Below are 13,545 nucleotides of genomic sequence, written 5' to 3'. Positions count from 1 at the left end.
TTATGCCCAACCTTATTTAAAAGTGGATAAAACCTCTTTGTTATAAATAGCAAGAGTCCGTGGAAAGAGAATGCTTCAGAAATACAACAGAACTGATCCATGGGCCTACAACTAGGGTTGAAGTCTTAAACATGCTTTCTTAAGTAAAAATTGTTTCAAATATACTTAGTTTACATTGCAGGACTGAGAAATTATTTTCTTAACTGGTTGCAGATCTTGAAAGCAGCTATTTCTTGCTGACGGTATAAGAATCTTTAAAGAGAGATATAACAAATCTTTAAATAGAGAGAATTTTAAAGCTTACATTAAAAAGACATACAGACATCTTAGTGAACCATTTCTTAGTGAACTAAGTTGATGAGTTCAGGTTCATTTGTCTTTTTCCTCTTCTTCAGAACCAACATTGCTGTAGAAATTCAGTTTTGGATGTGGAGCAGATAAATGATAGGTTTGCAAAGTAAATGAATAGACATTAAGCAATTAACAGCAAAAGTAAGGTACGGTGGACATATCTATAAGTAGTTATACTTCTACCAATGGTTTGGCCATCATCTGTAAGTCTTCATCGAAGATAATAATGGGTACATAAGGTACTAGTAGAGATATGAGGCATAATTCTGTTATACAAAAGCAAGATGAGTGACAGCAGCTTGAAGGATGTGACCAATACAATACAATAGCAGAGTTGGAAGGGACCTTGGAGGTCTTCTAGTCCAACCCCCTGCCTAGGCAGGAAACCCTATATCATTTCAGACAAATGGCTATCCAACATCTTCTTAAAGACTTCCAGTGTTGGGGCATTCACAACTTCTGGAAGCAAGCTGTTCCACTGATTAATTGTTCTAACTGTCAGGAAATTTCTCCTCAGTTCTTAGTTGCTTCTCTCCTTGATTAGTTTTCACCCATTGCTTCTTGTTCTACCCTCAGGTGCCTTGGAAAATAGTTTGACTCCCACTTCGTATCCTGAGATATTGGAACACTGCTATCATGTCTCCCCTAGTCCTTCTTTCTATTAAACTAGACATACCCAGTTCCTGCAACCGTTCTTCATATGTTTTAGTCTCCAGTCCCCTAATCAGGGTACCACCTATACTGTACCTGTGCATTTCGTTTTTGATGCCTAAATGTAGAACCTTACTCTTTTCACCATTGAATTTCATTTTATTAGATAGTGCCCAATGTTCAAGTTTGTCAAGATCCTTCTGTATCTTTAGCCTATCTTCTGGAGTGTTGGCTATTCCTGCCAGCTTGGTGTCATCTGCAAATTTGATGAGTTCCCCATTTATTCCCTCATCCAAATAATTGATGAAAATGTTGAAGATTACCTGGCCCAAAACAGAGCCCTGAGGTACTCCACTGCATACTTCCCTTCATGAAGATGCAGTTCCGTTGAAGATTACATGTTGAGTACGGTTGGTCCCCCAGTTACGAATCCATGACCAATCTGTGACCAATTTTCTATGTCGTTATAGTAATCTCCTGTTAATATCCACAGCTTTGCTTGTTGTCCTACTAATATTAGAATACCATTGTTTACGGATCAAAGGACCTACATTAGGAGATGTGTTACTCAGTCTTCAACTTACAACCACAATTGAGTTCAAAATTTCCATTGCTAAACAAGAGTTGTTCAGTAGGTTTTGCCCCATTTTATGACCTTTCAAGCCACAGTTGTTAAGTGAATCACTGCAATTAGTAACACAGTTGTTAAGTGAATCTGGCTTCTCCATTGACTTTGCTTGTCAGTAAGTTGCAAAATGTGATCACGACCCCAGGATACTACAACTGTCATAAATACATGCCAGTTGCCAAGTGTCTGAATTTTGATCATGTGACCTTAGGGATGCTACAATAGTCATACACTGTCTAAACAAAACAAAAGGCGCTTTTTTCAGTGCTCTTGTAACTTTGAATGGTCACTAAATGAATGGTTTTAAGTCAAGTATCTGTACTTTAAAAAAAACAAAACCACAAGATTTTGAAAAAAGATTTGTTCCATAATTAGAAATCAATTCATATAAAAATTAAGATTCATACAGGATCTACTCATACAGAATTCATACAGAAATATAGAATTCTGTTAGCATCCCAGGCAGTTCTTAGAGTTATTTTCTCTTCCAGGTTTCAAGCAAACGATCTGATTAGACATATTTAACCGTCCAGGTTCCAAAGATCCATTCTTTCCTGCACAACTGATCTATATAAGAACACAGCAAATAATATTTTTAAGAACACTATGAATCTGATTTCAACTCCCCAACATTTATTTACATTAATGTAATTTTAAAAAGTGAGATCACTCCAGGAAAGAAAAAAATATTAATGCCAATATCAATATTCTGAATGGGGAAAAAATCCTAGAATTACCACAAATATTTATGTGTTATGCTTACTTGGAAACAATTTTGAAAACTGATGAACAAAGTTGACCAGCTGTTGCTCAATGCGATACATATATTTGGCATTTCTTGTGAAAACAACCCCAAGGCTGTTGCTTACCCAGTGCAGGGGTTATTCTGGTATCTTGGGGCCGTATAGGAGAAGGGAGAAATGTTCTTGTCTACAAAAGACCCAAAACCAAGCCGGAAATTGCTGGTGAGCTTTCCCATTTCTTCAGCCAGCTTAGTTCCCAAGTTCCGAATGGTGTCCAGATCATCCTTCATGGAGAGGGAGAGATCCATCAGATAGTACAGATCTACGGGATAATCCTCTACCTGTCGCACCTGCACGTGGAAAGAGGCGGGGTCACCTGTGGAGGTAGATGATTATTGGCAAGTTAATAAGCAAAAGGAACAGGTTTTATTTTGGCCTCGGTTTGGCACAGATCCTAACACAGAGGTGTCAAACTCAAGGCCTGTGGGCCAGATGCGCCCCGCAGGGTGCTTACATCTGGCCCACAGGACTGCCATGGAAATATCAAGGGACCAGTCTGCCGTGCCTATGCTGCCCAAAAGAGGCCACACAGGCCATTTTTGGCTGGCAGAGTGCTGCTGGAGGCCGGAGAGGGCAAAAATGAGGTGCGGGGGGCCGTCCGTGCGGTCTCCCCATGGCTTGTTTTAGCCGGTGCTGCAGGATGCCATCTAGGCTGAAAATGGGGCAGAGGGCTGTATGTTTTGGCCAGCTGACTATTGCAGGAGATGTCTGTCTCTCTCCCCCCCCCCGCTCCCCCCCCCCGGCTGGCCCACGGAGAACTATAATGTTGATCTTGCCCTTGAAGAAATCCAGTTTGGCACCCTTCCCCTAAAACATCCTCTTAGCTTCCCTATCACCGGAAATAGCCACAGTGTCCTGGCTAAAATATGAACACTTCTGCACAAAGTTTCCTGTTGCAGCATAGACACCTCCAAAATCTACACCGCATTCTTTCTTTTATATGAATCTCATGTCAGTCATTCCTTCAGTTAAGGCTGCCAAAAGGGCAGCTTTCAAATGGTGGGAAAGTGAGAATAAAGAATGAAAGCAGAAGACATTCCTCAGGCATTTTTTTTGCCGAAAACCTCTATAGCTGGGCTGTGGTAGACCTAGGCAGCAATTCTTTATCTAAGGTTCATACTGATGAAGGAAGCAGTGAAAATCCTTTGGAATGATAGCATGTTAAATGCAGCCAGTCTCTTACACATTTATATGCAAAGCACCAACCTCTGTGTGAAGAAGATGCGTTCACACAGAAGCCTCTACTCCTCTGCTATCACTGATTGGATAAAGATACACACAAAGGCCTCTTTCTGACAAATGTTCAAATTCTGTGTTTGGGGATTTAGGGCACAGATTATATAGAAATACATTAGGGCTGCTCCAACTGATGGGTGTTATGGACCAGGAAGGCAAATAACTGAGACTATTTGAAGTTTGCTTTGCACTACCCGCCCAATGGCCTTGCCCAAAAGTTCAAACAGGGGGATGGGGAATTATATCAACAGAATAATATGTATTAGTCATGTTAAAGACCATAGTTGGCTCCATGAGTAAAATTTTAATGCAAAAATACATCCTGGGATTTAAAACAGCAGGCAACTCCCTAAGACAGGGGTGTCAAACTCACATCGTCACAGGGATGTCATCTGATGTATCAGAACTTTTTCCCCCTTCGCTAAACCAGGCAGGGGGAGGGGCAGCTTATGACGCAACCGGCCTGCGGGCTGCGAGTTTGACACCCCTGCCTTAAGACATAAATATGCTGCTAAATTGCAATTTTTAATATAATCAAATGGAAAAAAAATTAGAGACACTGACCACCAAACCTACTTTAAATCTGAATGAATATCCAGCCCTGATAATATTATCCCAGGATGCCACTGAAAAGGCAAGATCACCCCTTGTCCCAAAGAAGACTATGAACTCCTAAATCAAAAGCAGTCTCAAGTGCAAACAATTCACACCCACACCCACAGCCTAATTAGTCAGCTATTTCTGGGGGAGAAAAAAATTCAGAATAGTTAAGGAGGAAGTCAACATCCTTACATTGCAATGCATATTCTGCTGGCTTTGTAAAATATGACTTATATTAAGAGCTGTTTCTAAACAGGAACTTGGCCTGGAAACCTCAATTCCATCCTATTGCAGCTTGCATTATAAAGCCCAGGAATAAAGATGCAACAGTAAAAAATAATTTTGTCTAAGTAACAGCTGCACAACCCAAGCATGTAGCTCTGAGATTATGGTGTTTACAGTTGTAATCCTCCTTCTGTTCAGAAACCAGGACAAAGAGCTTTCATGTACTTGGGATGACATTTTTTTCAGAATTTTTCACCGATAAATGGTCATGGAGTTTCAAGCCCTTCCCAGACAAAAACAAAATAAAGCAAACAAAACAGGAAAACCAATTTCATAACTAAAGCAATCCCTGATAGCTCTAGCAGAACTGTTCTCTCCTTAAAGTATGCAAAGCTTTTGTAAATATGGTTTAGAATGACAGAAATATTTCAGTTATACGTGCACAGAAGACAATGGGGTACAAAGTGTTTCTTCCATGCGCACATATTTCCAGTTAATGATGACACTGGAAGTAAAGTGACGATGGGAGAGAAAGAGAAAAAGACCATAAAAATGTTTAATTTTAAAATAATTGTTAAATTGTTAATCCAGGAACTAAGGCCAACTAGGGCCCTATAGACAGAGTCTGAAATGGAAGGAGGAAATAGAAGGAAAGGGACTAAATTAAAGATATGGGTGAAGACATTCATGGAAGGGACGGATAAAGAAGGTCAAGAAAAGGAGGGAGAGAACAGCACAGAAGAAGGTTACAAGGTCAGGGAAAATGGAGGTTACTTTAGGCTTGAAGTGAATGCCCTTAGGTTTTCCCTACAACTGAAAGTCAGTGCAAGGTTTGATCAAGATTTCTCATTAGCACAACCAACAAATTAATCACTGCAACATTTAGGTAGGCACAGAACGTGGTGTGTTTCTGCAGCTATACTTTCTCTAAATTCCACATTTTGTGACTTCTGCTTTTAATGCTATTTTGATTTCATTGGGTTCTCTGCTAGGAACATAATCCTCTAATTCTGTCCGTATAAGAATTTCACTTGCTGCCTAAAGATTCAGAAAGCATAAATGATTGATGTGACAGGGAGTTCAGCTGAACAAAAAGCTGTTCTCTCCCTTTCGGCACCGTGAGTTTGTTCCCATTGGACAATTATTTTGTCTTTGCAAATGTATTCTCCAGGAAAATCAGCATGCACCACGCAGAGGCTGATTCCGATTGCATGAATTTACTGTGAATCAAATGTGAGTCCCTATTAATAGAGAGCTATAAAATATGGTTTTAAATCTAATTTGACTATTTTGCCCATATATTATGAACCCCTTTGTTGTCACATCTACTTTAAAAGCACCCTTATTCAGATGATGAACAGGGAAGCAACTTATAACTTTTGAAAAACATGTAACCATAACTCAGAAGTATAGTTCTTGAATGTACAGATTTAGACAAGTGAGACTGAGAGGTGACATAAATTGGCAAACACTACCTTTATTAATAGTATAAATACATGAGAAATCACCATAAAAGATAAAATTACCTACCACTGCCCAGAAAGCTTTTTAAAGCCTAATATAAAATTACTGAATTGATGTGAAAATCCAAGGCATTTATACTTGTAGTGGGAAAGGAAAAAAACCTCAAAGGGCTTTGTGGGTTTATGCTAAGCTAGGTTTAACCCTGTTAAAGTTCTTGATAGATACACAAGGAGAGGCATCATATGAACTCGAGCTAGAAAAATAACAAATGGCTCACCTCTTAGTACATGCTTATTTGCAGAAAGAGAGGGACGCAAGGCAGAAAAACATTTGTTCTGTCTCTCATTTGATTGAATTGTTGTACAACACAAACATTCCATACAAAACTGTTTGATGAATTCAAATTTTATTTTGACTTTTGGCTACATTACCAAGTGCTTTTGAGAAAGTATGAAAATGAAAGGCCAAATATGTATAGGCCAGTGTTGAAAATCAACCAAGGTCTCCTTTCTGCCAATTAATTCCACAGTAAAATATCCAGCTTTTGTACTCCATCTTGGCAGGGAACTAATAATAGGGAGGTCTCTAGTTTCTAGATCAGAACTTCAAGATTCATAATGGCAAAACAATCAAAACATGTTTGTTGTTTCGAGCAGTACAGGGAAGGGGAAGATATTTCTCAAGATTGGAGGGTGGGAATTCAAATTTCTGGAAGTGAGTCAGTTACGAACTTTAGGTTTCTTCAAATTTTGATCTCACATATTCAAAGTTCAAAAAGCAAATTTGATAACTCTGTAAAACAGTTGTATCATCATAGTCTATTCATTTATTTAGTTATTTATTACTATGATTTTTATGCTGTCTACTGGTGGTCTGCCAGAAAATAAGCTAGGAGTGAGAAAATTTATCAAGACAACTCTATCTTTACAATGGCTTACAAGAAACTTAAATTAGTTGGCCTAACTTGGATCTCATCTTTTTAGCTATGAAATATTATCAATTTGCTCCATAATGGTTAGAAAGCCACTACAAGTATTTAACTTATGACTGGTCATTTAGCAACCATTCAAAGTTACCATGGATCCACCTTGGGATTATATACAAAGCAGATTTGAAGTTCTGATGGTCACACAGCACCCCACAGTCACATGACCAAACTTTGAGCACTGAGCAACATGGCTGTATTTATGGCAATTTTGCAGCATCTCACAGTTGTGGGGCACCAACTGGATCTTCACTGAGAATCCTTCATTGCAGGCTTCAGAATTCAAACACAAACTGTGCTACCAGCACTAGATTATGTAAATAGAAGAAGAATGAGGAGCACACACAAGGCACAACTTGCTCCCTTAATGCCAAACTGTCCAGCGTTCTTCCCTCGTCTCAAAAGAGTGGAGAACCTGGGCTTCCAAATGTTGCTGAACATTAACTCCTAGTCTAAATTAAACTAAAGGATGAGAAACACTCAGTGACACTCACCAGGCCGCAGATTCAGAGAGATCTTTTGAGGCATTATTTGGATCACATCTGGATTAGTCCCACTAGAGCTCTTACTGCTCAGTGGAAGGTTTTTAACTATATTAACACTGCTTTTTGTACTCTCAAAATGTCCTGCACAACCATTGGCAATGAGATTCTCAATAAAGTCACACCTCGAAGTGATGATTTTTTTGTTGTCAAATTCCTGTAAGAGAAGAGAAGAATGGAGAAAGCGTACATCAGTCTGCCCGAGAACTATCCTGATGCAAAAGAGAATTAGCAAGAAAGTCATTTCTCTCTTGTATAATTTCAGTGTGACTATTTTACAAAGGGATCATATCAGGAAACTTTTCAATGTATTCCATGTTCATGGCTTAGAACCATCCTACAGATTGGCATGAAATGCAGTGATTAGCTTGGTTGGGGATTGCAACGGCAATAGCACTTAGATCAGGGGTGGGTTCCGGCTGCCATTACTACCAGTTCGGTTGTAAAAAAAAATGTGCTCCATGTGAATGCGCATTTTCATTTTAAATGATCTGAGCATGCGCACATTAAAAAACAAATAAAAATTATATTTTTATATGAAGATTGTTCTGCACATGTGCAGAACAGAAAATCAAGATGGTGCCGCCGATCATAGAACTGTGTCCACCTGAGTTAGTACCTATTCGGCTGAACCGGACCGAATAGGTAGAAACCCACCTCTGACTTAGACTTATATACTGCTTCATAGTGCTTTACAGCACCCTCTAAGTGGTTTACAAAGTCAGTATATTGTCCCCAACAATCTGGGTCCTCATTTTATTGACCACCATAGGTGCCCTTGACATGGGTGATATCAAGCTGGCCATGCCTCCCTCCCCCGGGGCCCCCAAGGTCAAACACAACCCTGATGCGGCCCTCAATGAAATCAAGTTTGATACCCCTGCTGTTGAATGATGCTCTTGGTTTGGTGTTTTGCTGAGGCACGGAGAGAATGAACCATCCGAAGATGAACCATAGCCAGATGAAATGCCCTTTTTCTGCAGAATGGCACTCTTTCTGATCAGGTGCTACTATTGGATGAAGTGTCGTTTCCCCTGAATGGGCGGGGATTGGGGTTATCCTAGATTCATGCTTCACAGACAGCAGGTAGAATTTGTGACTGATGGTCACTCTTGCTTAGCTCTGGCTGCTTATTGTTTTTTTGTGCTAACTGCATTTTATTTAGCTATCTTATTTTCATGTTAGTGTCCTTGGGTATTGTTTTATGTTTTCTATATAATGCACTGCCTGGGAACATTTGATGTCTGGTAGTCTAAAAATACAGATAAACAGGTAACTGAGTCATTGTGCAACATTCTTTCATGCAATGCCTTCTCTAGAGCCCAGTTCAGCCTTGAAAAAGTACACATCGCTATATGTTTTAATTAAGAAAAATAAATATCAGGCTGCCTGAAAATTTCCCACTGCAATTTCAACATATCTCTGTTTTGCCAGTTTAGGAAAGGGTAGTTAAGAGAAACATCCACAGATACAATTCCTCATCTTTATTTTCCTGTAGACCCTGGAGATACAGATTTGGTAGAGTTTTGAAGGTCGTTGCACATCTCTTTTTGATTTTAAACTTTAAGCAGCTCAATAACAAAGCATTTTTAACTTTATTCATATCAGAAGAGGCAGAATATTTCGCAATCTGAAGACCCACGAAAGTAAAATAGCTCTACCAAATTTAGCTAATCCATAATATGAGCTAGAAGTGTACATTGTCTATTGATTTTTCCATCTATCTATAAATTACAAAGAGAGACAGGGCACCCATCAGACACTGAGTACTCCTTTCCACCTCTTCCAGCACAATTTTTTAAAACACAATAAGCACTGCTATAATCTCCGCTCTTGAATTTTCTGATTTAAACTCATCATTTTGTAATAAAAATATTCAGCTCTAAAATTACTTATTTACTTTAATCATTTTTCTTGGAATGTCATTCCTTTTTTCACATCTTAGCCTCAAGGGATGCATATCACCAAAGCATGGCATTGCCATATACCACATCTGTTTTTTCTCTGAAATCAGAAATATAAGGGAAGCTTTCATCTCTTTTTTTTCTAAAAAGGCCTCCAGAACCAAGGATCTCAGATGAAGTATGTTTTTCATCAAAATACCATCTAATTATTTCATGAAATACTGGTATAACCTGTTAGAGCCTAAGCTTCATAAGCTCATTAGCCTTTGTTAGAACTGGTTTTTAAAAAAGTTCTATCATTAGATCAAAATTATATAGGTATAATTATATTGGTAACTGGTAAATTGGTAAAATCATATAACATAATTGTCTAACTATATTGGTAACTGTTCTTGAATAGGAATACCTAAAATTTCTTCTTTTTCCTTTCTCCCCAAAAAGTATTCCTTCTGAATTGTAGATTAAAGAGCGTAAGAATCTCTGCATGTGCAGTAGAGGTAGTCCTCAACTTACGACCACAATTGAGCCCAAAATTTATGTTCCTAAGTGAGAAATTTGTTAAGTGAATTTTGCCCCATTTTCGATTTTTCTTGCCACATTTGTTAAGTGAATCACTGCAGTTGTTAAATTAGTCACACAGTTATTAAGTGAATCTGGCTTCCCCATTGACTTTGCTTGTGAGAAGTTCGCAAAAGGTGATCACATGACCTCAGGACACCACAACCGTCATAAATGTGAATCAGGTGTCAAGCATCTGAATGTAAATCACGTGATCATGGGGATGTTGTAATGGTCATATGTGTGAAAAATGGCCCTAAGTCACTTTTTTCAGTACCGTTGTAACTTCAGATGGTTACTAAATGAACTGTTGTAAATCGAGAACTACCTGTATTATTAAGCATCTAGCTTTTGAAACATATTCAGAAAATCATAAACATGCCAAAAGGTGATTAGACTATGAGTCTCTTACATCTTCATAAAGTCATGTATTCTGATGGCACCATTTCAAATGAAACTTTTTGGAAAGCAGAGAAAAACAAAAACCCATTATCCAGAAAGTTTTTCTTTGCTACAAATGAAAGGAAGATTAATTGATGCAGAACTCTGCCCCTGGGTTAGATATTTCCATTCAGCAACTTGTGGAAATTGTATCCTAGAAACTTGGATGCTAGATGCGCTTTTTAAAACCCAAACTTTATTCCACAAAAATCCAAACTTCATGAGACATTTTTATGAATAAAAGTATATAATTTTGTGGGATACAGTATCTTAATTTTTCCTCTGCATAATGAATACTTGAGTTAAAATGAGGTGAAGACATTTAGAATGTCTCCTACAACTGTTCATAGCTAGTATAAGATAGTCAACTTTTCCAGCCTAGCTCAAAAGCCTTGCTGTTATTGGCAGTGGCATCATTCAAAGAGGATGTTTAAATGAAAAACTACTGTAGGCTTCAGGAATTATTTCATATAAAACAGCCCTTTAACCTCTAGTCAAGTTTGAAAAGTCTTCACAACTGATTTGACTATGCTTCACCATGAACTACTGATGATTTTCCCAAAAGAGCGGCCACAACAATCTCTGTATAAATATTTGTGTTGGCAGGGCTATTCAAAACACTTGCATTTTCTGTGCCAAGAAAATAATATAAATTCATTTTAATATGACTGTATCCTCACCAATATTTTTTGCCTTTTAGATGTCCCCACACCAGTGGCTCACTTGTCTTAAACATTAGCTGCTTACAAGGGGGCTCCAAGCCAAAGATTTGGAGAAAGCCAATATTCTCCTAGGCTGGTAATGTCAAATTTATGGCACGTATGCCACAGACCTCTCCGCGGCCAAATGAGCCAAGCCAGAGCCAAAATAACATTTAAAAAGTCAGGCATCTTAGCTTAAGGAACAAGATGTATCTACCCTACGATGTTTTTCTTTAAGGGTGAAAACTTGGCGGGGGCAGGGGGGAAATCTGAGGTTAGAAATACCCAGGATGCAATTTACTTTGTTGGGGAGAAAGAAAGGGGAACATACCTCTTTAAAGCACCAAGCACACTTGGGATGAATGAGCAAGCATTCTTCACAGGAGGTAGCATTGCCGCTTGAACAAACACTGAGACCTTTAAAGAAAACAAAGAAAAACTGAAAGAAAGCCCAAGAAAAAAATATATGGAGATTTTAAATGCTCCTGCCCTGGAACAAAAGTAACCTATCAACATCACGTACAAGTTTTACTTCGCAACAGAGGAGATAAATTTATCTTCTCCAAAGTTCAAAGGTGGCTAAATAACAGCAATAATAAGAAAAAATAAAAGATACGTGAATGGAAACATTAAATATATATTACAGATAGTGCTTGATTTACAACCACAATTAGCCCAAAATTTATGTTGCTAAATGAAACCTTTGTTAAGTGAGTTTTGCCCCATTGTACAACCTTGTTGTCAAGTGAAACACTGCAGTTAACATTTAGTTAACAGGGCTGTGAAGTCAATGAAGCTTCGCCATTGACTTTGTGAGAAGGTCGCAAAAGGTAAACACATGACGCTGGGTCATAGCAATTGTCGTAAATAGGAGTCAGTTGCCAGGTGTCTGACCTCAGGATGCTACCACCGTCATAAATGTGAATCAGATGTCAAGTATTCAAATATAAATCACCTGACTATGGGGATGCTGCAATGGTCATAAGTGTGAAAAATGGTCAAAAGTCACTTTTTTCAGTACCGTTGTAACTTTGGTCACTAAATGAACTGTTGTAAGTCAAGGACTACCTGTATTTTACAAGTTAAATAGCATGTAATGGCCTTTTTTATCCACTATCTGAATAACAATGCCTATAAAATAAAGAATAAGGACAAAGATAAGCTTGAGCTCCTTAGGCAGGACATTTCAAAGTCTGAGGACTGTAACCAGGAAGGCATTTCATTATATACTTCAAGCAGGGATGGACAAAAGAAAGATGCAGTCACTCAAATATTCTTAGCTAGCTAACTCCTATGGGGCCTACCAAGTTGACTGCTTAAAGAGATATTTTTTAATACCAGGTGCAAAACAGCAAGCTGTATGTAGCAAATTACATTTATTTGTTTATTTATTTATAGCTATTTCTTTGGGCTCTTCAAATACTCCATTGTGTTCATAGAGAACATGCTAGTCAGTGGTGGGTTCCTACCAGTTTGTACCGGTTCAACCGAACCGGTAGTAGTGTGGCGGCCTGGGTTGCTGGAACCAGCAGTGACCCAGACTGCCACACCCTCGAACCGGTTCTCTGGGTGGTGCCATAGGCGCCACCATTTTCTTTTTGGCTTCTGCGCATGTGCAAAACAATTTTTATTGTACTGTGCATGCACGTGCCACATAGCAACCAGCGAACCGGCAGTAGTGATTGCCGGAATCCACTTCTGATGCTGGTTCACCTTCTGACAAATTGAATTTTTAATTAATTATGTCTATCTAGCAAGACACCCAATTTGTGCAAAGATACAATCAAATTGCAGTGATTTGGTCAGCCATCAAATCCTTAATAATATTCCAAATGTATTCCTAAACCCTAAAAGGAAGTCTATCTCTGGGCTGAAGCCTTGGCAGACTGATAAAGGAGAAGCAGCCTTTCAAACGTCTGGGTTTTAAGACACAATGTAGCCATTCCAAGTTATTGTGCAATCTTTTTATACTTAAAATAAATCCATCATATTCACAGGGCAACACACTAGATTCTAGTAAGAAACATTGTATTATATATACACAGTCATTGCCCTTTTATTATTCTCTGTGCAAAATTAATGAAACAAATACTGCTGTTTAGAGCATTTTCTGAATTTGAGGTTACTGGTCAATTATGCCTTATTCATCTTTGTTATATTGTCTTCTTGGTTATTCTTCCTTCTGAGCTGGAGGCTCCTAAATTAGTCCTTTGACATGCAATATATAGATTTAAACTAGTAGCTTTAATCAGTGGTAGGATTCAAGTAATTTAACAACTGGTTCGCCCAGCGTCAGGTTGGCTGTCATGGGAGGCGTGGCCCATCTCCATCCTCCAGTTTCACTGCACATGCAGGACAAGCCTCCCATGATGGCCAACCTGACCCGGGGGGAACCGGTTGTTAAATTACCAAGTGGATCCTGGTCACTGCACTGCAATAGAGAAACAGAAAACGTA

General features: G+C 38.7%; 1 protein-coding gene across 2 annotated transcripts in view; it reads right to left on the bottom strand.

Annotated features, from left to right (window-relative positions):
• ITGB5 (integrin subunit beta 5) overlaps positions 1–13,545 on the bottom strand; it is a 90,980-nt gene that overhangs the window by 63,687 nt on the left and 13,748 nt on the right. Inside the window, exons 2-4 of one of the 2 annotated variants that reach the window (XM_087711717.1) lie at positions 11,421–11,506; positions 7,438–7,642; positions 2,500–2,749 (exon numbers count right to left, since the gene is read on the bottom strand). In XM_087711717.1, coding sequence (XP_087567843.1) covers positions 2,500–2,749; positions 7,438–7,642; positions 11,421–11,506 — 541 coding nt within the window. Of the gene's footprint in view, positions 1–2,499; positions 2,750–7,437; positions 7,643–11,420; positions 11,507–13,545 lie in introns of those variants that run through there. The other variant, XM_087711725.1, reaches the window with a different exon arrangement.

Source organism: Thamnophis sirtalis, unplaced genomic scaffold (genome assembly GCF_051295495.1).
Source record: "Thamnophis sirtalis isolate CommonGarterSnake01/CBP01778 unplaced genomic scaffold, rThaSir2_p1.2 scaffold_1, whole genome shotgun sequence".
Classification (NCBI taxonomy): Eukaryota; Metazoa; Chordata; class Lepidosauria; order Squamata; family Natricidae; genus Thamnophis; species Thamnophis sirtalis.
Note: the sequence above shows the minus strand (reverse complement) of the source record. Positions and strands in the feature narration are given on the sequence as shown.